The following is a 27,483-nucleotide window of genomic DNA, read 5'->3' as shown; positions in this document are numbered from 1 at the left end:
TTGCCTAACATTATCATGGTGAGGAAACTATGTTTTGTTTTTCTACAAATTTGGCCTTTTCAACCAAACTGCCTCATGTAAAAGTCATAACATGACTCAATAAAACATTGCATTAACTGTCATACCATAGGGAATAAATTCACAGTGTACATACAATGCCTTGATAATTAAAGAAAATGATTAGCATTATCTTCACATTTAAATGGCTTGTGTGCATTTTCGGATGTGGCTCTTTTTTTTTCCTTCACTGATTTAACTGCAGCTTCATTTCTGGATCACAAAGTAAACTCATGTTTCATCTCCCATCATAACTGATTTCAAAAAGCTTCTGTCTGTTTTAACTTTTCAAGATATTCTTGTGCAATTTGTTTCTGGGTGGTTTTTGATCACTCATTAGGCTGTATAGAACAAGTTCAATGGTATCCCAATTTGACATGAACCAAATGAGATGTTCAAATCCTCTGCTAGTTCTCATATAGTGATTTATTGATTAACTTCTAGTTGGGCAATGATGTCATCTTTACTTTTGTTTGTGGTGGCTGTCAATGGTCTTTCTGGCCTTGGAACATCATCTGATATTTGATCAGTTCTAAGTTCAAGTTAATCAGTTTAAGTTAATCAAGTTTCACTGTATTACAGTGGAACTTGGTTAACTTAAACTGGGAAAAATTTTGGACTTCAAGTTAAAAAGTTTTGAGCTATGAAGGTTTGGCTAAAAATCAATATTTTGTGCATTGGTGTATTGATGCGTCATAATAAACTGTCCATACAATATTTTAGTGGATCTTATTAAGTATAATTATTGTGTCAATGTTAACCTCTCAATGCTTTCCTGAATGGTTGCTTTGTTCACTTCTGAGTGTTTAGTAAGGATTTTTTTAATTGTGATATTTTGCACCTAGAATCTATGACCAGGGGTTGGCACCTCTTTGATGCCTTGTCAGGACTGACACCACTGTGTCCTGATTGACACAGAAGTTGCGACAGCGAGTTTAGTTTGGGTTAAAAAGTAGGTCACGTGAGTGGCTGCATGAGTAAGCAGTTGGGTTCCGGATGGAGACTGAGAGACAGCCTGATGGAAGTAAAGTACTCAGACACTAAAGTTAACAACTAAATAACTGTTTAATTTCAACGAAAAGAAGTACATGATACAATATACAATATATATCGTGTTATATTGACTTAACCTATCTATTTAGCAGTTGCACGAGAGAGAGTTTACAATTGTTCACAAGTCAGGAAATACCTGCATTAATGGTGATGCTTCTTAATTTGGATTTTGTGAAAACTCTGAGGTCTAGGATCTTGAGGTTGTTCGGATTTGGATCATTTGGGACAGGTCTGGATCAAGAAAGTTCTGGATCGATTTGGGAAAGTTTTTCTAGGCAGAGTTGAGGGTAATGTGAAAATCTGACAGAGTATGATTAGCACTGACACAGGAAAACCTTGATGGCTTTAATCCTAGAGGACTGGTAATGATTGTAACTATTGAGGGACTGGTGACAACTGGCGAGGGAGGCATTTATAAAATTTTGTAATTTAAGATCCACATTTGGGCCACTTGCTATTAATTTCTTATGGCACTGATTTTTAGCATTTATGAGAATATTTTTTTAAGTTTTTTATTAAAGAAATAATATTGAGAGTTTAAAAAAATATAAATGTAATTAAACAAACAATTAAAGGATAAATGGAAAGGCTGGTATTGAATATTGTATCCTAGAAGGACTGGTAATGATTGCAACTATTGAGAGACTGGCGACGACTTCTTGACTGCCCATTTGGTATTATATTAAAATGATGAAATTGGGACAGCAGGTCAGAAGGTTGCGTGAAAGTGTCTTTATTGATGCTGAGAACTTAAAAGGAGATATACTCCCAAGTGTGAAAGTTGACAGATAGTTGACAAAATTGATGTTACGATGTTAAATTGTTTATGTCAAAGTATGTGTGGTGTACATACAAGTGGTACCGTACGGTCCGCGAACGAAAGTACAGAAGGACTGTACAACAATTGTACAAATATTCAAAGTCCCTTTATTACACTTTGTACAAAGAGGTTCTATTAGGAATCCCAACTGATTACATGAAATTTTTAGACCCAGCGTGGTTTTCACAAAGAACTCCTTGTGCAAACAAAGCACGAGGTGACCGTTTCCTGATCGCGTGACAATAAAATTTTGGTAAACGCGGAACTAACCTAACTTAATTCTAACTTAAATCTAACTTAATACTAAAGAAAATAATTAGGGGGATAGGAAAGTGGGAAGAAATAAGAATCGAAAAGTTGCTTCACTCGGGATTTTTCTATTTCAGGACGATACGCACTTTGGGGAGGGCCTCGGTTCTGTTATCCTGACTTCCGTCTTTCGGATTCTCTCCTCTATATCATTATTCGAGATTCTTTCCTTACGATAAGTTCTCTAACTTAGTCCCTGCCTGGACGGCCTCAAACTTCTCCTCTCTTGATCAACTTCTTTTCGAGCTCCTTTTCACACGTCCGATTGCCTCCGTGTCTTGTCCAAAAGTGTCTATTCTTGGGCGCTATTCACTCGGCCCCACCTTCTACTTTTCTGTGTTCCGATTCTTAGAACCGCTAATCCCACCCCAAGGCAATAACGGTCTTTGAAAGTTTAGGAAAAGAGAAGACAAAGAGACAAAGGAAAGACTAAGACTAACTAAAATTAACAAATATAAGTATATTATTATGGCCGACAGCCACATATGGATTCTCACAAATCAATCTATTTTGTATTTTTTATTTCAAAACAACCACTCTTTATGATTCTTATATTTTTAAAATTTTGTTACAAATGTTAAAATTTTTACATAGAATCAGACTATAATTGTTTTTTAAAATTAATTTATTAAAAATTCATCAGTAATCAAATAAAGCAAAAAAAATTTTTAGAAAAAAAAGCTGGTTTGAATAGCTCAGTATCTAGGTCATACATGCTATCCGGAAGCCACCATCACATTACATGATATGTCTCTGCTGCCATCACATTACATGATATTTATTTTTAGTCCTACACAATTTGTACACTCTATAGAAAGTTTCTGATTAGTTTATTCAATAGATGAATATTAATTGTTATATGTAATGGAAAATTAAAATTATAATTTTGAAAAGTTTATAAAAATACTATATCAAAACCCCACTCAAGTTAAACAGTTTAGCAAATGTGAATTAACTGGTTTGATTTAACATGTAAATTTCTATGCTAAATGATTAGAGAAAGAAAGTGACTTTGAATAAATGTGACTTCAAGTTATCCTGATTCAAGTTAACTAGGTTCCACTGTGTCATGCATTTAAAAACTGAAAATCACAAAAATCATGTAATCATTTATCAATTGTTATTCAAATACTAATGGATGAATTGCTACAAAATTCAAGCATCTACAGCAAAAAATTGACAGTGCCTTCCATCGTGGCAAAAATTCTGATGTTGACTCTGTGGCATCTGTGGTTCAAGTTCACAAACTTTTTGATTATACCTTGTATAATGAGAAGAATTTCTAATGTAATATAATTTGAATGCTATTGCAGGATTGTTTTTAATATGTGCATATTTGTATGCTGATTTAAATTTCTTTACAAAGAAGTTAACAACTATTTTTGAATGTAAATCTTTTAGTATAGTTTAAAAAAATTTTAGAAAAAGAAGTAGAGGTTCTTCAACCAGTGAAAATCCAATTGAATCAATCATTTGATGGAATAAGAAAGGCATTTATAAAATTTTGTAATTTAAGATCCGCATTTGGGCCACTTGCTATTAATTTCTTATGGAACTGATTTTTAGCATTTATGAGAATATTTTTTAATTTTTTATTAAAGAAATAATATTGAGAGTTTAAAAAAATAAAAATGTAATTAAACAAACAATTAATGAATAAATGGAAAGGCTGGTGTTGAATATTGTATTGTAACTTATTTAGCATGTGACAATACACAGGTTGTAGAGTTTATTAAAGAAATTTTAAAGTAATAAGTCTTTAATAAATTTCAATACTTTAATAAAGAAATAGAAGCAAATTATAAACAGTTTAATTAAAAAGTATTTGATAATGAATGTTTAATCTGATTAAATCAGTTTTAACATTCGACAGTATTTTTTATTGAAATTAAAATTATTTTATACCTTTTGTAAATAAACTTTATTATTTTAATATCATTAATTAGCTGGAATGTCAAAATTAAAATAGTTTTTAATGATTTGATTAAAAATTATAGTTAGCTGGAGCTGAAATAAGTTATCAATGTGGAATTTTAAGAAGTGGAAAAGCAGTAGTATTTAAGAAAGCAGGTCAACGACTGTTATTGACTAGAGATATTAACACAACACAGAGTAGGTATGTTTCATTTTTTAAATTATACATTCAGAAAAATTGTTTGTTTTAAAAATTTATAATTGTAATATAAAAATAAATTTTTCTAATTATCAAGCTCTTAAATAGAATTAAAAAACAGCAGAATAATGTTTTAATAAGTCTTATGTTATCTTTTTATATAAACAAAGTTTTATCATTTAACTTAACAGAGGTCTATATTTGCATTCAATACCTTGTATAAGTTTGACCTATTTGTGTTCAACCGATGTGATAATACAAAGTGTCATACAATAAATACTTTCAATATATCAACTTGTAACATGTATAAAATAAACAGTTTGTTTACATGATAAAATAAAATTGTTGAAACAGCAAAAATAATAGAATTTCATGTAAATATAGGAACTGAATTATACTTTATTATAATTCAGTTCTAAGGTGAAAATAAAGATACTTTGTTCTGACTTTTTGACTAAATTCTCCTCTGTTTGTTAATTGGAAACTACACCAGTATAATTAGTTCTATGAATAAACAAGATCCAAGAAGACATAATATACACAAAAATTTATACTGAAGTATAGTTCACAAATAAAAGGATTACTTTGCTGCACCTAATTTTGAATCATAAATTTTAAAAACTGTAATAGATTTGTTTTTAAAAAATATAATGTAATTTAAAAAAATATTTTTATTGTATATTTTACAAACTTGTATTTCAAACATTTGTAAATTGCAAATCCTGTCTCCATATATAGTTTCCATATTATTTTGAAAAATGAAAGAATCAATATTTTATTACTGTGAATATATTAAGATACAGTATTAATACTACCTTTGTTTAGTTATATTAATTAAATTATCAACAACCGTGAGGCAGACAATAGTGAGAACTTATTACACCAATGATGGGCACAAATGCTCAGGAATCTGAAAATGTTTCAAAGGAATCAAAGTTAACATTTTCACTTTGATTCCTGAGAGTTTGTGCCCATCATTGGTGTGATAAACCCTCACTATTATCTGCCTCATGGTTGTTGATAATTTAATCAATATAATTATACCAAGGGCTAAAAGCAACTTTTGTAATAATTTTGTTTAATTGACTATCTTTAAATTCTTGACCACAAATACAAAATATTTTTTCCTATTTCTTTAGTATGTTTACAAAATGCTTTAAATTATTAAAGAAAGATGTACAATTTTATATATTTATATAGTATTTTAATTAAATGAATAATTGTTTTTATAATAATATTAGAATTATATACCTTAATAATAGTCATATAACAGAATAAATTACAGTTTGTTTTTGTTTAAAATTTTTATTGATTTTCTATTTAAATTTCAAATTATATTTGATTCCTTCAAATGAAACATAGACTGATGATTTGAAAGAGAGTAGGATGCCACTGAACAGATAGAGAGGGCTTATCTATAATTGAGTGAGTCATTTGTTCAGTGTTGTTTGAGATGTGTGAAATGAGCAAGAGCAAGGAACATGAAGTTAGGCTGTTCATGGATACATTAAAGCACATATAAAGATCTGTAATCCAGTTCCTAAACAAGAAAGGTACAGAGTCTGTAGGCATTTTGTAACACATGTAGAATGTATATGGCATAGAAGTTTCAAGTGGAGTGCCAAGTTCAAATGGTGCAAGAAGTTTGGGAGTGAATGTTTGGAGATGGCAGACCTTTCCAGACCTGAAAAAATGCATGCCAACATAACCAACTGCAACATTCAAGTAGGGAAAACTATACTACAGGAACATCTCCATGGTTCTATCTTCTTCACTGCAGGCATCACAAAACTTACACACTGTTGGCACCATTAACAAAATGATGAGGGAAAACTATTTTTAGATTTTTTGGGCCTTGTGGTGATTGTACTGTGTCTGTAAATCCTTACTTATATAATAAATCACATATTTGCATTGGACATCTGAGTTTATATTTTATTTGAAGGAACCAAATAGTTTTTAACTTATTTTACAAACCTAAATTTGTATAAACTTCTAAAATATGTTTATCAAAACTTTGTTTTTTTTTATGCTTTTTTGTAAATAATTCTTAAATGTGATGTCTGTAAATAGCACTTTGAAATAACATAAATAGCATTTTCAGATATTTTATTTAACTTGTACAGAATTTTTATAGATTTCTTGTATAGAGTTATATAAATTTGTATAGAAATAAAAGTATGTAATATGCTATATAGAAACCAATAATAGAATAAAATTACAAGATTGAAAGAATATTAGAATGGTGTAGTATCACATCACTTTGATTTTTCACACATAGAGCATTCATAAACCAGAAAATTAGATCATGATTTATGAATGCTTCTTTCATATTAGACAATAATTATAAAAAAAAGAAAGAAAAAAATCTGTTAATTTACATTGAAATAATCTGTTTCTAATTTGTTCCATTAGGTGTTGTTATTATCAATATTAAAAATCAACATTAGCATATGAAGTTAATACAACAAAATAGAACATATAAAATTACAAAATGAAGAAGAGTATTTAAATTTAAAACAACAAAAATAATAAAATAAAATAAAACAACTTTAAAATCAGATACATATAAACAATTTAAATAATGGATCCAAATTCTTTATATTTTAGAGTTCAATGTTCATTTTCAGACATTAGAAATAGAAGAAATGCTCTTAGAGTTAATATAATAGCTCTTCAAAATGTGATTGTGTAGATTTTGCTAATCTGGAAAACTTGGAGTTGGTAAGGTGTTTTAAAAGCTTGGCTTTGTCTCAAAAAATCTGTATATCATTTTCACTGGTGAATGTTGTTATATACATAAATCTCCTCTGCAAAAATTATATCTGTGTTCCTGTATCTTTTTTTTTTTTTTTTTTTTGGAGGAACATGAGAGTGCAACTTATATATGACAAATCCTTAGAGAAGAGGGTATTAATGACCTGGATTCTGTAAATTCCATATCTAGAACATGGGTCCTGGCTGTATGTGGAATTCTTCAGCAGGTCATACATTGTTGGATTTTTTTGGTATTTTATGGTTTGATTACTGGATGATTATCCAGAAATCTGCAGTTGAAAGTTGTTAGAGGAGTGCTGAAATGGTCTCCTAATTGCATTCAAAATGTGAAGAGAACAGGTTTTTACTAAAAGTATAAAAATTTTAGATCCATTATTTAAATTCTTAATATACAGGGTGTCTCATAAATTTGCAAATAGTTTAAAAATTCATAAAAGTTGAAAGAATTGGTATATTTGAATGCAGTTTGCATAAAAGTTATTCTCACAAAGGGGGATTTTTTTGGGTAGAGGAAAAGAAAATAGTTCAAATTTTTGTTGATAGAGGGTACTGAACACAAGAAAATCACTGGGATTGTGCAAATCTGTCTTATAAAATGCAGGGTGTACGATTAGCAGCTCAATTCTGAATTTTTCTGTTACTGGCGCTGACATACGGTTTTCATTATGATGATGGCATTGGCGGATAAAGCACTATTGGTGAAGTTGTTTTATCTCAGCCACAAATCTCCGGCTGAAACTGAATAATTATTTTATGATTTTAAAATTTTGAATATTATTCGTTATTTCATAATTTTATACATTCTATTCTGTTGTATTCAATTTTCAGTGCCTGATGAAGATCATTTAAAGTGATCAAAAATATTTGTATTAATTAAACATGATGCTTAATTTTCTTGCTGCTAGAAGGTTTTCATGGTGAGAATCCTTTAGTTTCTGAATTACTAAAATGTACAATTTTGCATTGTAAATAACATTTTCATCAATAAATTATGATTAATTAAGGATTTTGAAACTAAAACTTGTGATATATCTCATTGTTACATATAATTCTTATTGTTTGAAGTCCTTCATTTTAGCACCACAGTCAATTTAGTGTCAATTTGAGAGGAAAACAAAGAATGTTACCAAATTGAAGTTTGACTATATATTAAACTGACTGTATAAAATAAAAATTGATACCAGTTTTTATGGATAAAAATTACAAACGTTTGACATGTTTTATTTTACATTTGTATATAAAATTTCACTTTGAAATTGATATTAAACTAATAAAATTGAAAATTTTTTATTTTATAATTTTATTAGAAAAACCGAATATGATTTTTCAAAACAAAGTAATAGAGAGTTTTTAGCATGATTTGAATTTTTCTTAATTTCTTCATTTTCTTTTAACATTAACAAATTTATAGTGACATAAATTGCTAGTAATTTTTTCTCTTTGTTTACGTGACTATTGTTCAAAAATTAAAAATTATTATTTTGTTTTACTTTTAATTTAATTTAAGTTTAATTTTATTTTTTAGGTTTTTGCAATTTACCATTCGTATAGGAAGCCCATCATTCAGCAGTGTTTGTTCTACCCCAAATAATCCTGCAGAAGCAATTTATATTCATTCTTCCTGTAATGGAAAACTCACATGGGATCTAATAGAAGTATTAGATTTTGCTAAATTTCAGGAGCCAAGGTTTGAATTTTACAGATTATGTAATTTAATTTTTAGAATTTATCTTACTTAATTTTCTTGTCACAAACAACTTCAGAATACGTGTAACAGAAATAACAGCAACATTATAACAGAATAAACAGATACAATAAAAACTTGATTTAATGGATTAATTTTTGTGATTGTGTCTGTTAAAACTTAAAGTCCAATATAAGTTATAATAAAATAGGTTTTCCAAATGCACAAAGTAAAATGACAAAGTAGTTAGTTTGTTTATTTTTACTTATGTAGATATGTTTGTATAATTAAAATTATGTATGAAAAGTTTTTTTATATGTATTATTGCTTATGTACTCACTATAGTTCTGAGACTGTAATAAACAAGTACAATCTACATTGAAATAAACAAATAAATAATGTTCTTAAGAAGAAAACAGAATTTAAATTTTTCAAAAAGACACAAAAATTTCCTATTTATTTGTCCATGGATGATGATGATATATCGAGACATTCCTTTGTGGCATGAAGTTAAGAGTGGTGACTCTTGGATTTGAAAAAAAAAAAAAACTTGTTAATTTAATTACATATAAAAAACATTTCAAAAATTAATAGGGTGCTAATTTGCACATATAACATGCAAACCAGAAATTTTGCATGTTAAATCTGAAGTTCATTAAATCTGTAATGATACAAAAAATGCTTAATTCTAGAAACCAAATTTAATTTTGTTTATAAACATTTTCGTTTAAATAAATTAAATCTTCTAATAACAAGGTGTGAAGTGAAAATGAACAAATAAACATTAAATTGGTCTTGAAGATAAGTGAGTATGAACATTTTTGGTCTACTTTTAATACCCCCTTTGAAAATCAAATTTTTATGGTAATAATATTCTAGAATAGAATGTGTAGAAGACTTTCCAATATGTTTACATTTAAATTTTTTTAAGCATCCGAGGATGTGTGTTTATTTATAGTGTTAGCCGAGTATATGAAATAACAAGACCCTGAGAGTCGCTCGGCTTTGATAGAATAAAAAAAAAGGTTTATTAATTTCAGCGAACATAAATAATTTACAAAGAAACGATTACACACACTTACTAATTACTAATACAAATACATTTGGGACTGCGCGTAACAATGTCATCAATTAGTCCCCGCGTGCCGACAAGACAAAGAACTTATTCTAACTTATATCTAGCTTAACTAAGTACAGGGCCCTAGAGAAAGATAAGGTGGAAGAGAATTAAACAGAGATGATAAGACTGAAAATTGGTTCGAAGGGGTGACTGGCGGTAATAAATAAGAAAAAAAAACCTCGGATCCGTTCCTTAATAACTTTCTTTGTTTCTGTTCGTCCCGTTTTTCTCTCTCTCCGAAAAATCTTCCTTCCTCTCGCTCCTGTCCTCCTATCTCCTCTGACGTAACCCCTCGACCCCTCGGTGTCACACCCTTTTTGTTTTTATTACCGTCCAGGCCACATGTGTCGACTAACTACCGCGTGGTTAAGTAAATAGAAAACGGAAGTAAAATTGTTACTACAGGAAGATAGTATAAGGAAAGTAAAGAAAAGAAAATAAATAAGGTTTAATAAAGCCACATACGTCCCCACCAAAAGACATATTAACAATTAACAGAAACATTAATATGGAGATACACAACCATTAATGGATGATGAACTACAGTTCATCTTCCAAAGTGAAGCCGGCGATAGTCCACTTTCTGCCCCCGTAAGTTATACGGGTGGGAGATATTACCCCTCTGTTCCAGCATGGTCTCATTACCCGAATCCTTGCGGTCTCCTTGATGCTGCTGGTTATGTTGATTATACCTATTGTAGCTCGCCCGTTGCGCAGTGGGTAGGTGAGGGATGTCTTCTTCCTCTTCAATCTCCTCGATCTCTCCGGATTGTGATCCTTCGTGTCCAATTGGGATGTTACGCTTCCGTCTAGGCTCACGGAAGTTTGAGAAGCACGGTTTTAGTCTGTCTATGTGTACAACAAGTTTTTCCTTTTTATTACAATTTTCGATTTCCGCGTTAACAGGCCCCAGGAGGCGAGAGACACGGAAAGGACCTAAATATTTTGGAGAAAACTTGCCTTGCTTCTTCCCTTTCCTTAACATCCAAACTTTCTGCCCTACCTCAAAGCTCCTCACCTTCCTCCCTGTGTTGATGCGGTTACGGTTAAGTTTGTTACGGTTGCGACTTAATTCGTATGCCGATTCACGGATGCATCGTAGCTTATCCATAAGGAAATCACGATACTCCCGAATACCCGGGTAGTCATTTGTCTGTTCAACAGGGAACGCATGAGGGAATTTAGGATCAAATCCGTAAAGAAGAAATGAAGGTGACTCACTAGTAGAGGAGTGTGTAGCATTATTATAAGCGAACACAGCAGTCTGTAAGAAGGTATCCCAATTGTTGTTGCTGCCGCCTGATATTCTGGCCAAAAGGTTACTGATGGATTTGTTCACACGTTCACAAACTGAGTTCGAACAAGGGCGATATGATGTCGTAACATTGTGCTTGACGGTAAGGATGTTGCACATTTCATTAAAGATGGAGGACGTAAAATTCGTGCCCCGGTCAGAGATGATGATCTCGGGACTGCCATATCTGCAGACTATCCTTTCGAAAAACACATTGGCTACAGAGGCCGCAGATTGGTCCCTTAAAGGGACGGCTTCTGTGTATCGAGTAAACATGTCAATTATGGTGAGAATATAACGATTACCCTTATGTGTTTGATTTAAAGGGCCAATTATGTCGATTGACACCTTTTGAAACGGATAATTAGCGACTTCCGTTTCTTGAAAGGGGGCTCTTCCTTGATGTAAGTTATGTTGTTGGCAAACTTTGCAGAACTTCACGAATCTATCGACGAGTTTTTTCATCTTCTTGAAGTAGTAGTAACGGTTGATCAGGTCACACGTTTTTTCTTTGCCGTAGTGTCCGGCTAATGGTGATTCATGGAATGCTTTAATTACGTCATTAATTGCTGTTTCCCCTACACAAACACGCCTCCATTGACGTATTCCAAACCGTCCCGGTCGTACGTGGACTAATACATCACCATCTACTTGATACTCAGGAAGTATGCCACTACTCGGGTAATCATTGTAAGAGGGTGGGAATTTAATTAAATGATTTCTCATTGGACCAAAAATTCTGTCCCCAATCTGGGACTTCTTTACCTTTTTCCACAACTCTTCACTGATGCAATTAATGACATCGCTGTTTGAGGGGGCTTCTTCTCTACTACCATGTGGTCGAGACAATAAATCAGCCACTGGGTTACTCTTCCCTTGAACATGCGTAATGACCAAATCAAAATTAGATAATTCTACGGCCCATCTCATGAGGCGGTTATTGTGATTTTTCATATTTTTCACAAAGGTTAAAGGTTTGTGGTCGGAAAGCACAGTGACCTTCTGACCAAGAATAAGATGTTTAAAGTGGCGGAGGGCTAAGATTATTGAGTAGCATTCCTTCTCGATAGTGGAATATTTTAGTTCGGGCCCACGGAACTTCCTACTAAAGTAACCAATGGGAATGAGTTTCCCTTCGCTTTCCTGTTCTAAGACCGCACCAGCCCAGGTATCTGAAGCGTCCGAGTGCATGAAAAAAGGTATTTTAAAGTCGGGATGAGATAGCACAGGGGGTTTAGATAATAGTTCTTTAAATTTTTCGAAGCTTGATTGGCACTGGTCGTCCCATAAGAACTTTACATATTTTTTAGTCAGATATGTAAGAGGAAGAGCAATCTCGGCAAAGTTTGGGATAAAGTTGCGGAAGAATCCCACCATTCCGAGGAAACTCCTGACGTCTTTCACATTACGCGGGGGTTGGACTTCTTTAATCGCATCCACGTTGCAGGGATCAGGTCGTATCCCCTTACTATCGATGATGTGTCCCAGATACCGCACTTCTTTCACCATGAATTTCGATTTTTTTGGGTGCAATTTCAAGTTGGCTTTGTCTAATATAGAGATTACCTCCCTTAGGAGTTTCACGTGATCTTCAAAGGATTGGGAGAACAACACAATATCGTCTTGAAAGACGAAACAATTGATATCTATGAATCTCCCCAACAGCCTAGACATGGCGTATTGAAAATACCTCCCGCTATTCTTTCCACCTTGCGGGAGGCGGCACATCTGGAATTTTCCCCAAGGAGTAGAGAAAGCAAAGAAATGACGTGTTGATTCATGTATGGGTATCTGGAAATATCCAGACTTTAGGTCGATTACCGAGAAGAATTTGCTTCCCTGAAACTTCGTTAAGATCTCATCCACACGGGCTAGAGGGAACTCCTGGGACTGGGTTACTTCGTTAATTCTTCGTAGATCGAGAGTAACCCTTAACTCGCCGGACTCCTTCGGGACAATGTGAAGGGGGGAATTCCATTCAGAAGTACTCTCCTCGCAAATCCCCGCCTTCAGATATGAAACTATCATTTTCTTTAGTTCACTCAAATAACATTGCGGTATTCTATATTGTTTTGTATTAATTATTTGGTTACTTTTAATGATAGGTGTATGAAGAAATTCCTTAGTACCGGTCAAATCTTCTATTTTCCGTGCGAAACATCCGGGGTGTTCATTAAAGATACGCTCCACTTCCTTTTTTTCGTAGTCTTTCAAATGGGATAAATTAACCTCCATCGTATTATCGGATTCCTCCCTTCTGAATCCACAACACTGATAAAAGTCATCAATTTCGGTTCTATTCCAAGATGTTACATTCTCACCTGTTTCAATTAATACTTCCGGGAACCTGTTTAACACATCCATACCCAATACTCCTTCGTATTCGACTTCGGATGGCAAGTGCATGCAAGTCATTTGAACATTTTGAGTTCTCCCTCCTCTTTCGATCTTGATATTAGACTCCCATTCGCATTCGATAACCTCCCCACCGATTCCTCGTAGTCGTTTCCAACTCCTGTGAAGTGCACCGTTCGGTCCCCTACTCCATATCTCGCTCTGAGCGATCTTCAGGCTTAGCACGGACCTTTCCGCACCCGTATCGACCAGAAACTTGATACTGGTACCATAAGCATCACCAAGAATGAGGGGAAGGCCCTTTTTAGAGAAGAACACATTAGGGGCCAGGGTTAGCTCGATGCATGGGACGTGATACTGGCTATCATCACGCCCCGTAATTAGTTTAAATCATTTATATTCCGTTGAGGGCACTGGCGGGCCAGGTGGCGAGGATTCCCACAAATGTAACACCTTTTTAGGACAGATCGGTTCGGGCTATCCTTATTTTTATCTAGATTTCCACCCAGTCTTTCGACCAAACCATTAACAGTACTACATAACGACCCCACCATTTTTTCCAACCTTTCAAGTCTATCGTCTTCCTTTGTTTTCACAATATTCATCACACCATTCGGATCCTCATTAGCGGTTGGGTTCTTTATTTCAATGGTGTGTACAAATTTATTTTCTCTACTAACGTTACACTCGAGTTCGACCCGTTCTTCCCTCTCCGCTTCCTTAATTGCCTGATCTAAGGTCTGGGGTTCTCTCCTTAATACGTATCCCTTTAGCTGGGGCCTTAGGCCCTTTATAAATCTCTCTCTAATAATGTCATCCCTCAAGGCACCAATTTTTTCGTTATTGGAAGCGGCCTTCGACAACAGTGTATTCATGCGGATGACATAGTCACATACCGTCTCATCATGGTTCTGCTTAATACTTAAGAGTTGGTCGAGTGCATTCTTTTCCTTAAGTTCTCGCTTTTCGTAACATTGAATTAATTTTTGCCTAATTCCCTCAAAAGTACAAGGATCTTGGTCAGCCAAGCTGAAGAACGTCGATAATGGCCCCCCTTTTAACCGAGCTTGTAAGACAGCCAATTTCACTTCACTGTTCCACCCAGCCAGGCGAGATATATTATCTATGGTCTTGAAGAATTGGCGGACATTAACCAAATCACTGCCACTATTAGAAAAAATGGGAACCATTCCTAGAAACCCTGTGACTACAGGAGGGATCCCCTCACCCTCGCCTCCTGAGGATGTAGCAAGATTGTTCTGGTTACAATCATCCATAATTAATGATATAAAAATAATACAATTGATTACAAATTGTAGGGCCTTAAATCTACAGGCACGATAATACAATGCTACGTTCTATACAATAAAAACCGTATCCCGTTACTAACAGAATCCTGTCGCGGACGCCATTGTTAGCCGAGTATATGAAATAACAAGACCCTGAGAGTCGCTCGGCTTTGATAGAATAAAAAAAAAGGTTTATTAATTTCAGCGAACATAAATAATTTACAAAGAAACGATTACACACACTTACTAATTACTAATACAAATACATTTGGGACTGCGCGTAACAATGTCATCAATTAGTCCCCGCGTGCCGACAAGACAAAGAACTTATTCTAACTTATATCTAGCTTAACTAAGTACAGGGCCCTAGAGAAAGATAAGGTGGAAGAGAATTAAACAGAGATGATAAGACTGAAAATTGGTTCGAAGGGGTGACTGGCGGTAATAAATAAGAAAAAAAAACCTCGGATCCGTTCCTTAATAACTTTCTTTGTTTCTGTTCGTCCCGTTTTTCTCTCTCTCCGAAAAATCTTCCTTCCTCTCGCTCCTGTCCTCCTATCTCCTCTGACGTAACCCCTCGACCCCTCGGTGTCACACCCTTTTTGTTTTTATTACCGTCCAGGCCACATGTGTCGACTAACTACCGCGTGGTTAAGTAAATAGAAAACGGAAGTAAAATTGTTACTACAGGAAGATAGTATAAGGAAAGTAAAGAAAAGAAAATAAATAAGGTTTAATAAAGCCACAATAGTTTACATGTTGTCTCCATGAATTAAATTCAAAGATGGATCAAATCTCCCATTCATGACAGGCCATATTTGATTCATTGTTGTAGGAGGCAGCATGTAGACTATAAATAAGCATACCCCATTGGATGGTTAAAAAATTTTGAATTTGAACACACAAGAGCATCTTCTACACATTCTATTCTAAAATGTTATTATCAGAAAGATTTGATTTTTGAAATAATATACCCAAGGAAGGTCTTAAAAGTGAACAGAAAATGTTTGTAATGGAAAGCTCACTTATCTGCAAGGCCAATTTAAAATGCTTACATTTTCGTTTTTTATAAGAGCATCACCAGCTGTGAAAATTGTCAAATGCATTAGGTTGATGATGATCTTTTGTAAGAATTAAGCTGATGAAGATCTTGTAAAAGAAAACATTTTTGAATAAAATTTAATTTGGTTTCCGGAATTAATCATTTTTTCTCATCTTTTTGAATATTGTGCCAAGTTTAAGTGATATTTTACAGATAATAATACATAAAAAGTTCAAGAAGTCTGAAAATTCAATTTAATAAAATAAAATATTTTTTGAAATTAAGTTTTTCTTATTACATAGGCTGTTTTTTTTTTTCTTTCAATTTTCAATGGTCCATAAAAAAAGACAAGTGTAAATAACAAAATGAATTTATTACCAAAAGTTAGGTACAAACATGGTTACTTTTTGACATAATCACCATGAATATTGAGGCATTTGTCATATCTGTGGATGAGCTTTGAAATCCCCTCTTCATAGAATGTTGCCGCCAATGACTTGAGATGGGCCTTAACATTGTTTTGAAGATTGTCATTAGTCTCGAACCTCTTTACATTTTCTGTTCAGGAAAGAGATTGCTTGGCACTAAATTGGGGCTATACAGTGGGTGATTAAAGGTGGTAAAGAATTCCACCTTTCAGACTTCCACCTAGCTTGGAACTTTTTAATGTGTGAAGAATTGCAACTCTTTCCTGAACTGAAAACATGGCTAGGAAGGCAGAGGTTTGAGACTAAGACAATCTTCAGAACAACATTGTTAAGGCCATCTCAATTCATTGGCGTCAACATTCTATGAAGAAGGGATTTCAAAGGATGTCCATAGATATGACAAATGCCTCAATCTTCACAGTGGTTATGTCAAAAAGTAACCATGTTTGTACCTAACTTTTGGTAATAAATTCATTTTATTATTTACACTTGTCTTTTTTTTATGGACCATTGGAGATTAAAAAAATGCTCTCATAGATCTTCACCATTAACAGATAAAAGAGCAGAAAATATTCTCAAACATTGAAGATGAATAGATTTGAATATAAACAACTTCAAAAGTGTAGATGTGTGTCAATTCAAGTTTTTTGAAATTTAGAAGACATATATATTTTTAATGAACTTAAAAATTTGTTGGCACTCACTAATTTATATTAAGTATTAGTGAACTCCAATATTTTTAAGTTAGATTTTTAAGTTTATTATTTTAAGAATTTGGTGTTTTATCCATTATTGACATATATTTTATATAAAAAAAACAGCAATTTTTCTTGGAAACTTGCCAAAAATTAAAATGTTTTTCTACAAGTCCTGATACCTTATTTATATTTTTTAAAATTCACTTCTAATTACCTTCAAACTTTAATTACTTCAAACTCTTCTATGACTGCATTATTTACAACACAAACTCTTAGACACCTTTTTATTCACAGCCATTTTTTGATATAATTCAAACGTTTTCAGTTATTTTTAATAACCTTTTTCAAGAACCGTTACAGTCGAATGCGGTCATAATTTGAACAAACGTCGCTAATTGTAGTGGAACTGTAACGGTTCTTGAAAAAGGTTATTAAAAATATCCAAAAACGTTTGAATTATATCAAAAAATGGCTGTGAGTAAAAAGGTGTCTAAGAGTTTACAACACAAACTCTTAAACACCTTTTTACTCACAGCCATTTTTTGATATAATTACTTCTAAATTTGATGTGAATTACTGCTATTGCTTGAATTATTAATATTATATAAATATCTAGAGTTTTTTTTTGGTTAAGTAAATAAGAAGTTTACGAAATGTAGACAAATATTTATAAATATAAATAAAAAGTATGTATATATTTATACTTTTGTTACTGTAGCTCAGGATTGGCCAATTTCACAAACTATTCACATTTTGTAGGGTAATCTCTATAAGGAAATTAGAGACCAAGTACAAAGGTATATGCTTTATTGATATCAGAAATGCATTTTGGATATATGATCCCTCATCAGTCCAATCATCAGGTGAAGGATAACTTACAGAATTTTCCAACAATATATTTGTAACTTATTTATCAAGGTCATCATGAAATCTTTTACCCTGATTGGATTGATGAGGGACCATGTATCCAAAATGCATTTCCAGTATCAATAAAGTGTATACCTTTCTATTGGTCTCTGACTCCCTTTTGTTGATTACCCTACAAGAATTGATAAGTCTGTGAAATTGGCCAATCCTGGGTTATGTTAACAGAATTATTCCAGATCAAATGCATGAAACTTTATAAAAAATATTATATTGTATATTAAAACTTGTTCTATTATTAAGATATTTTCTGGATCAATTTGTTTATTATTTTTAATTGAAAATAAAAATAGGAAAATATTTCTAATATTTATAACAGGAAGATATACATTGTCTGTTTTACTAACCAAAATTTCTGGAAAAATTAAATAATTCTGAAATATATGATTTTATTTTTTTGTTTTTATAAATTAATAGTATTATTAATAGTATTTATTTATAGGCATTTATCATTTCCTTTGCCCGAATTTGCTCGAAAAAATTCTTGTTATTTTCTTATTTGGCAACCTTATCATTCTGGAGATGGAAACGATGTGTGGGCAATAGATGATATTGTTATTTCCAATTCTTTGGATAATGTTATAAGTTTGAATTTTAGTGATTCAAAAGCAATAAATGAATCGATTAGATACAATTTTGGAGCTGTGAAACATCATTGCAAATCTGATGGAAAATCTTTAAGGTATTCATTTATTTCACAGTTTGTTTTAATTTTTATATTTATAAACATTCTTTTATATAAATTTTTTTTTAAATATTTATATATAATTTTTTAACTATATTAATACAGTACACTTTAATTTTAACACATTCCCAATGCTTTATGTTCTATTGGTTATATTAATGCCACTTCTAGAAAATTATCAAATAGAATTAATCATAAATATAATACTGGTGATAGCAAATGGCAGTAAAAACCTTAGTCTGCTTGTTTCAACATTTAGCATGAAATTGAATCACAAATCACATTTCATGAAAAACAGCAAAATGTTGAGCTTCCATACAATGGGAGTCCTGTGCCCCACACACCTAGCAATTTTGTGACATCAAATGGCAAGTTTGGGCAGAAAAGTAGGAAGTGACATTGAGAACTAAGGGAAGTTTCGTGCAATGCCATCCAGCATTTCCAGATTATTTTTTATTGACTGACAGAAAATTTGGGGAATTTTCTGGATGACTTTTTTTTTCATTTTGATCTTTCTTCAGTAAACTAAAACAAAAATTTTGACATAACAGAACCTGTGAAACACTGTTTAAACAATCAAATCCATTCAATGAACAAAGCAATAATAAATACAAATATGTCGCACTAACCTTGTATAGCTTTGCAGATAATACTTGGAACATATTACTAAATCACTGTTTGCATCACAATAAATACATTTGATCACTGTTTAAACATTGTGATCAAATGTATTATTAGGAATTTTTTAAAAATTTTTCCTATTGCTAACAAGGGGAGGGCAAGACATTTGGATCTCTGATTAGAACAAAACTTAGTGAGCTTATAGCATTAAACATAAGTAGCTTGTTGTCTAATAATAGGACCCACTTCTCAAGTGTTTCCAAAAATTGGGTTTCTAAAAATCAAGTATATTCCTGGGACTCTGCTACTATCAGTTTTGTCTTTACCATTTGTTAACAACTTAAATATAGTAGGATTGCCTTTATGTGATGTGTGTGTTAATGTATTTAGTGATCCTTTTATATGTACAGAGTAGTTTGGGGTCATGTTCTATTACAGTGCATTTCTAACTGTATTTGATAGAATTCTCTTCTAAACCATTCATTTCAAATGTGTAGAACCTGAAGTAGGCTAATAAACTAGGCCAAAACATTTGTTTTTAATAAAGTATTGCTAAATGACATAAGGAAGATATAAGATTGATTATTATTAGGATAAATTTTAGCTTTGAATGATACTTTATATTTTGTATTGAAGTTATAATTCGTTTATTAATTTTTCTTCGTTTATTTATTTTTGACTTTAGTAAATATTTGTATTTTATTATAGTTTTGATGGAGATGTACATTCTAGTTCAACAAGATCTTTAGAAACAAAATCTTTAAATATTGGACCATCTTATATGTTACAATTTGACATAGTAGTAGGCTGTGGACAATCTTATAGTAAAGATAAAAAGAATAAGGTACAGTGATCATTAAATAGTCAGTATTAATACTTTAATTGATTATAATTATTCAAAGTATATTAATATTAAAGTATTTTTAATTTTATTTATTTAATAACATCAGAATATTAAACATTTTTTGGACTAATCCATTTTTATTTTTTTTCTTCATAAATTTTACCTTTATTTTATATTTGTTCTTTTCATTATACAAAATGTATCATGAATAACTAATTGTCCATAGGAGAGCAATGCAGAAACGTTTGTGCCATTTGTGAACAGGGACTGAGGTTTGTTGCATGAACAGAGAAAATATATAGGTTATTTGTTAATTGAAGACTACACAGATCAGATGGAACATCTCTAAGAACTGGTTCATTCGGTAGCTCTGATTTAAGCAAAAGCAAACTGTTGATTTTAGAAATGCATACAAGTATCTACTACTATTGTAAAATTGAGTTAAGGAATGACAGAATTTAATTCTGTAAAGTACTGGTTGGACAATATTGACTTTAAGAACTTGTAACTTATATCCGAATAGAATCATAAATATGTTGAGTCTTAAACCAATCAGTGCATTCATACTAATGACATGGAATGTCATTAATATGAATGTGGATGCTTACAGTTTGCAAGTGACTAATTAAGCATCTATTTAAAAATTGTTCCTCTGCATGACTGTGTTGCACTAAAACCTGTCCAAAAATTGTGCATGCTATTCTGATGTCATAATCAGGTGCTCTTGAAAAGCTTATGTGAAAAAGCAATGTAGTGATGTGTATGATGTAGAGAAAATGGTGAATTTCATCAATTGTACAAATTTTATTTTTTCAAACGAAAATAATATCAATATAAATTTATTTTTAAAATCTATTATAAAATAACTTATTATTAAATATTCAAAATTTTAAGAGCTTTACAATAAAGTGGATTTTTTTCCATATATATATTTAATTACTTATGTTAATAAAATTAAATTTAAACGTTTTCAGATTAATTATAATTTGAAAACGTTAGAACTTATTCTAGAATAAAATTAAGATAGCTTTTGAATATCTTAAAATTGGAGCGATGACATCATATCGGAAGCAGGATGAATGGAAACATTGTCCCCTGCTTTTGCATCCATGACACTCCACTACTGATAGTTCTCTTATCAGGTTGGCCTATCTGATAAAAGATTTTTATTTATAATACAGTGGAGTACTGTTTATACATTTGACATTTATCATTCACTTGTATATGTTGCTTTACACTAGCCTCCAAACTTTATTCCTTTCAGTGGAGAAATATTTAATTTATATATCTAAACTGATTATAGAGTTTTATTTATACATTGTTTCCTTTCAGATAAAAGTAATAGTTATGTCAATATTCTTTAAGAAACATATTTAGAATTTTTAGAACACATTTTTGTTTTATTCTCTCATTCCCTTTTTTTCACCCTTTTGAAATTAAATGGCATAAAATTGATACTATCAAGTAAGTGTATTATCCCTCAAAATAGGAATATGATTAATAAATATTGTTTAATAGATATGAAGCAATCACAATATAGGAAAGGCTACATGTTTGCATTACCTTTTAACAGCAAAAAATTTATAAACAAAGAATGTATTTAACAAATCAAGTTTATTCCTGGAACTATTCTGATTTATAATTCTTAATTATTCTAACTTAGAACTTCTGTTGGCTCTTAATAAATATTCTAAAAATAAAAAAAAAAGGTTTATAGAGAGCAATGTATCATTCATTATCAGCAGTGGTGATATTTGAAATATTTAACAAAGGGTTCGCTAGCAGAAAATTTTTCCCTAACAATCACCGACAAACAAACTGGAAATTTTGGCTAGAAATAAATACAATACCTTTTCTTGCAATATATCTAATAATCAGTGGAACATAAGGGGCCCTGGGCGAAGACCAGGTAACAATAGTATATCTCGCACGTGTGAGATTGTGGGATCTTTCTTATGACTGGATCTAGTTTCAAGAACTCTCTTGAATCGATTGCAATTAAACCTCGTTTCAGTCGAGATTGAAATGGTCGAGAGAGATTGCACCAAGGCATAGTCCCCAACCTTGCTCACAATCTAGATTGAAATGCTCGGTGTGAACGGGGTATAAGGCTCTAGTTTAGTAGTGTTACAGAGTATAATACGTATATTTTAATATATTTTTTAAAAGAAACAAAACCACTGAGAAATGTTACGTGTGTTTAACAAGGTTTGGAAAACTGAAAATTTTACCAACGGGTTCGGCTGAACCTGTGCAAACCCGCTGAATATCACTACTGATTATCAGTGCTCATTTGATTATTGAACAGACAAAAATCACTTTAGAATTGATTGCTGTTAATTATGTACATAAATTATGTCTATTCAACTAGTAAACTATCATTGCAAAATAAAAAAAAAAATGTATAGTAAAAAGATATTGCTTTTTGATAATAGACTATAAAACATAAACATCAAATAATTAATTTAAAAACTGTAATAACAAGTTTGTCATGAAAACTATTAGTTCTGCCATATTGTGGTGCATCTTGTCTTAAATTTTGATTATTTGTTTTTTTTTAATCTACTCCCTTGAGAGATATATAAATGGTCCTTGACTATGTATACTATAAATGAAAATATTTTATTAGCTATATAATTAAATCAATTACATATTTAAATAACCTCTTAAAAGTTCAAATTTATTTTGATTTTTTACTCCTGTTTTCAGTATTTATTTTATCCTTAGAATACTTAATGACAGAAGAGAATAAAAGATTTAGTAGAGTATTTTAGAATATTAAAAATGATTATCATTTAAACATAGATTAGTTAATTCTAAAAACATTTAAGAATAAAAATTATTTGTACTTTTTTAAAAGTTAATTACTTAATTGAATTACAAATAATTCATTTATTATATTTTATAAACATGTATGTTTAAATTTATATTAATTATTGCTTTGTTGATCAGTATAGCATTTTTAATGAATAAAACTACTCAAATTGTTTTAATCATGCTTGATGATTGAATATTTTAAGTTAAGTTTTTATATGTAGAAGAAATTTATTTTTTAAAATTCATAACTTAAATGTTATGTAAAAATTCAAAACGTTTTGCTAGAAACTTTATTTTAAATGTTTAAAGAATAAAAATTTAACTTTGTTTAAAATATTGTGTTCATTAAGATATAGAAAGGTCACCAAACAATCACCTAATAATTAGGTGATCGTCTCGATTAATTAGGTCCTAATTAAGCGGGCTATAACTCCACTAATTTAATAATCAATATTAAGTAATTTGCTACTAGATGTGGACATTAGGTACCATCTCTTAACTAAATTAATAATTATAATTTTTAATAATTTATTAAATAATTTAGAACCATTTGGAAGAAAAGAACTGACCCAGGGTGGGCCATGAACCCACAACCTCCGCTTGTTGTGTGGTATGCTTGTCAGTTGCACCACCCAGACCCCAAGCAAGTCTTCACTTCCAGATGTATTTAAATTTAGAAATAACCTTACAGGTCCAGGTGGCACAACTGACAAGCGCATCGCACGACAAGCAGTGGTTGTGGGTTCATGCCCCACCCTGAGTCAGTTCGTTTCTTCTAGATGGTTCTAAATTATTTAATAAATCATTAAAATTATAATTATTAATTTAGTTAAGAGATGGTACCTAACATCCACATCTAGTAGCAAATTACTTAATATTAATTATTAAATTAGCAGAGTTATAGCCTGATTATTTAGGTGATCATTTGATGATGTTTATATATTCATATTGGGTTTTTGCAATGTTTGTTATATTCATTAAGATAGTTAACAAAAACTAAACATTTAGAAATATGAAGATAGTATAGTATAAATTATTGTTAAATGTACATATATTTTAATTTTTAAATTAATTGAAATATTTTAAAAATAATTTTAGGTTCATTTAGAATATTCAACTAATCATGGAATGAATTGGCAATTAGTTCATAAACCTTGCCTTCCATCTATTGGTGGTTGTAATGGTGTTTTCACAAAAGGAACTGTTTATGATCCATCTGAGCATAGAAAATGGAAAAGAGTTACAATAAATCTTCCATCTACCACATGGTATGAATTACTTTTATATTTACAAATATATTTTAGTTATTCTAGACAATAAACAACTTTTAGGTTCTTACCAGGTTATATTCAGACAAGAACAAACAGAATTGATGATTAGAAGAAGCTTTCTAACTAATGGTAGGCAAAATTGTCATAATTGTATCATCATTAAATTCTGTTTAGTCTCAATATAACCAGAATTAGTAAATAGAAAAACTTCTATGCAAACTGGACTGTTCTGTAATAAAAAGCACACAACAAAAACCTAACTCCTTCCAGTAACAACATTTGAATGAAATATGAACATTGTTACTGTAAGGACAAGTTTTTTGTTCTGTATTTTGTGTTACAGAATTCGTAATTTACATTTTTACAAATTAATTATACACATATAAAACCCTTTATTCTATATATGTTGACTATACTGTATATAAAAAGATATTAAATCTCTTTCCATATATTAAGGTCAAGTTCTACCAGATTTCGGTTTTTACAAACAAATTTTGAAGAAGGCGATACTTGGGCAATAGATAATTTATATATTGGATTGCAGTGTCCTGATTTATGCAGTGGTCATGGCAGATGTATAGAAGGAACATGTCTGTAAGTCATCCTGAATATATTTTAATTTTCTTATGTTATTTTATAATTAATTTCATCATAAAAATAAATTCTAATAATAAATGTTAAAGAAATGCAAATTCAGAAATTGATGTTTATCTAGTCATTAAAGTGACAATATTGAATCCAGTAATGATCATCGAAATATTCATTTCATTTTGGAAAGAATTAATAGCTAACTTTGTAATTATTGAAAATGAGAAAAAATTAAATTATAAAAGTGAAACAAATTATACAAAAACAGTTTTCATTTCAAATTTGAAAAAAAATGAGATTTCACTTTTATCTTTTAGTGAGTGGTTATTTTTATCAAATATAATTTAAATAATAACTGTTGTTTTAATCTATTATACATTATATATCTTATTTTTATCTAGTAATGCATAAAAAAATATATTAAAAATTGAAATATCTTAAAAGTTATCTATTACTACAATCATTTTGCCATTATATAAATAATAAAATAAAATTATAATTTTTATCTTAAACAACAATTAAATTGAAGAAATATGTAAATTTCATAAGGATATTTGTTTTGAAAACATTTCAAATAAAAAGTTTTTGACTTTTTGAAGGTGGTTTGGAAATTGTTATTGTATTGAAATTTGGAATTATTGTTTCATTGTCTTTTTAAAACCTTTCTATTTCCAATAAAACATAAAAAATATTAATTTGTTCCAACAAATGTTTTCGTATCTCTATTGAGAACTGCTTCAGGTTCATTAATGTTCTAAAATTGGAATGTGCAGAGTTTAAAAATTAACTGCCAATTAATACAGGTGTTCGAATTATTTGATGTAAATTAATTTGGCTATTTATGCTCCTCCCCATTATAGGCTTTCACCAATTGCATATTAATACTTTAGCCCATAATTCCATGAGTAAGATGTCACATCTGTTGTTGTTGTCCCTGGCACGCATATTGCCATGCATACGATATGGCATTGCTGTCTTTATAATTTATGCAGTTTCCTGCTTTGCTGGCCTTGTATATTTCCAATTTTTCCAATTTTCTTATATGGTTGGTTTGGAATGATTTTTTTATAAGGGTAGCAGCCATTAGGTCAGCATGTATATCTGGGTCTGACACATATGTAGACAATGCGGTTGTATTGTTTCATTGTTTAGAAGAAAAATTTATATTTTTACTCTCATTTCTTAAATTGGTTTTTCTATTCATTTTTAGACCTAATGTATGAAATGCACTAACTGATTTTTTTTATATTTTTTTATTTCTAAAACTAAATTCAACATCTTGAAATAATTTTAAATAGATAAGTTAGAGAAAATTAATTTTTATTTTCACTGAATTTAAATATAGTTGCATGTTTTACTTTGATTAAATTTTGACAGTTATGCAGTTTAGATTTAGAATTTATAATTAACTTATTTTTTAACTAAAGAATGAAAGAATAAAAATTTATTATAGTCTTATTCTTTCACTCCTGTTATATTTTAATTTAAATATTGTATCTTATTGTAAAATAATATGAAACTTTTTTTAGTTTGTAAATGAAAAAAAGAATGTATAGTTTTATTTTTTAAAGTGAACATAATTTTTATCTTTTGGTTTTTTAAGATGTGATCAGGGATTTTATGGAAAGAGTTGTCTACCAAAAGATAAATTAAAAACTGTCATTAAAAAAAATTTTGAAAGCTCTCAAGAAGTTGATCAAGAAGGATTTGAGATTAATGGTGGAGCTGTTGTTAGTGCTGAAGAGGGATGTGGCATCATCACATCTGGAGGAACAGTTTACTTTTATCAAGTAATATATATGTTTATTATGAAATTATTTTACTTTAGTTTTAGTTAGATCAGTTATCAAATTTTGTAAATTATGTCATAATTTAACTTGTGAAGTTTGTATTTGTGAGAATGAAAGAGAATGAATATGTTTTTTAAAAGCTTTTTCTCTTTGAGTTCAAATACCAGCTATTCTAGTTTACAACCATTATTGGTGAAGTTGACCTGAAGAGGGTTGAAAATTTTCTCAATTAACCCTTGTTTGAATGAGTTATTTATGTAACACAAAGGAATAAGGGTTAGCCTAATGGACTCAGCATTAATTCTTTGGTTTGATACACGTTTTTTTTAATATTATTGTTATGTTTAGTTACATTATTAGTACAAAACATGTTTTTAATCCTTAATTATTCATTGTGTTTTTATTAATAAGTCAAAATAAATTTTATTTGGACTTATTTTTACATATACAGCAAATAAGAGTCTTCACTGAATGTTTACTGCATACATTATTGTTGCATACATCACAGTGTTTTTTTTTCATTTGAGATTTGTTTTTAGTGAACATGAAACATTGTCTTTTTCTTTTGTAGTTTTTCTTCACTAAAACAGCTATTGGATCTAACTTGTCTTTCTTATAGTGCTCTGACCTTGTACTTTCATCATCAGATCCATTGCATCATAAAAGATTCTTGAATGAACAGAGTACCATTATAGCACTGAAAATAGGAGGACAGTAAGTTGGACTCCACAAAACTTTGTAACTTGTATTATTGAGTTTCAAATGTCCTTCAGTAAGAAGTGCAAAAAATGCTTGAATTTCTATTATGTCAGATGTTTTCCATTGGTATCTCAGATAATGGTTACTGTATACTTGTATAGCTTCCTGGTTTTTAAACCAAACAATTTGCAAAGGATGTCAGAA

At 30.8% G+C, this 27,483-nt stretch overlaps 1 protein-coding gene across 1 annotated transcript in view; it reads left to right on the top strand.

Moving 5' to 3' along the window:
• LOC136975928 (reelin-like) overlaps window positions 1–27,483 on the top strand; it is a 203,913-nt gene that overhangs the window by 49,849 nt on the left and 126,581 nt on the right. Inside the window, exons 12-18 of the mRNA XM_067271094.1 lie at window positions 4,237–4,355; window positions 8,656–8,817; window positions 18,407–18,646; window positions 19,979–20,114; window positions 24,030–24,199; window positions 24,659–24,796; window positions 26,394–26,580. Coding sequence (XP_067127195.1) covers window positions 4,237–4,355; window positions 8,656–8,817; window positions 18,407–18,646; window positions 19,979–20,114; window positions 24,030–24,199; window positions 24,659–24,796; window positions 26,394–26,580 — 1,152 coding nt within the window. The remainder of the gene's footprint in view (window positions 1–4,236; window positions 4,356–8,655; window positions 8,818–18,406; window positions 18,647–19,978; window positions 20,115–24,029; window positions 24,200–24,658; window positions 24,797–26,393; window positions 26,581–27,483) is intronic.

Source organism: Centruroides vittatus, unplaced genomic scaffold (assembly GCF_030686945.1).
Source record: "Centruroides vittatus isolate TY-2023 unplaced genomic scaffold, ASM3068694v2 contig_391, whole genome shotgun sequence".
Classification (NCBI taxonomy): Eukaryota; Metazoa; Arthropoda; class Arachnida; order Scorpiones; family Buthidae; genus Centruroides; species Centruroides vittatus.
This window is presented reverse-complemented; position numbering and strand designations above follow the sequence as displayed.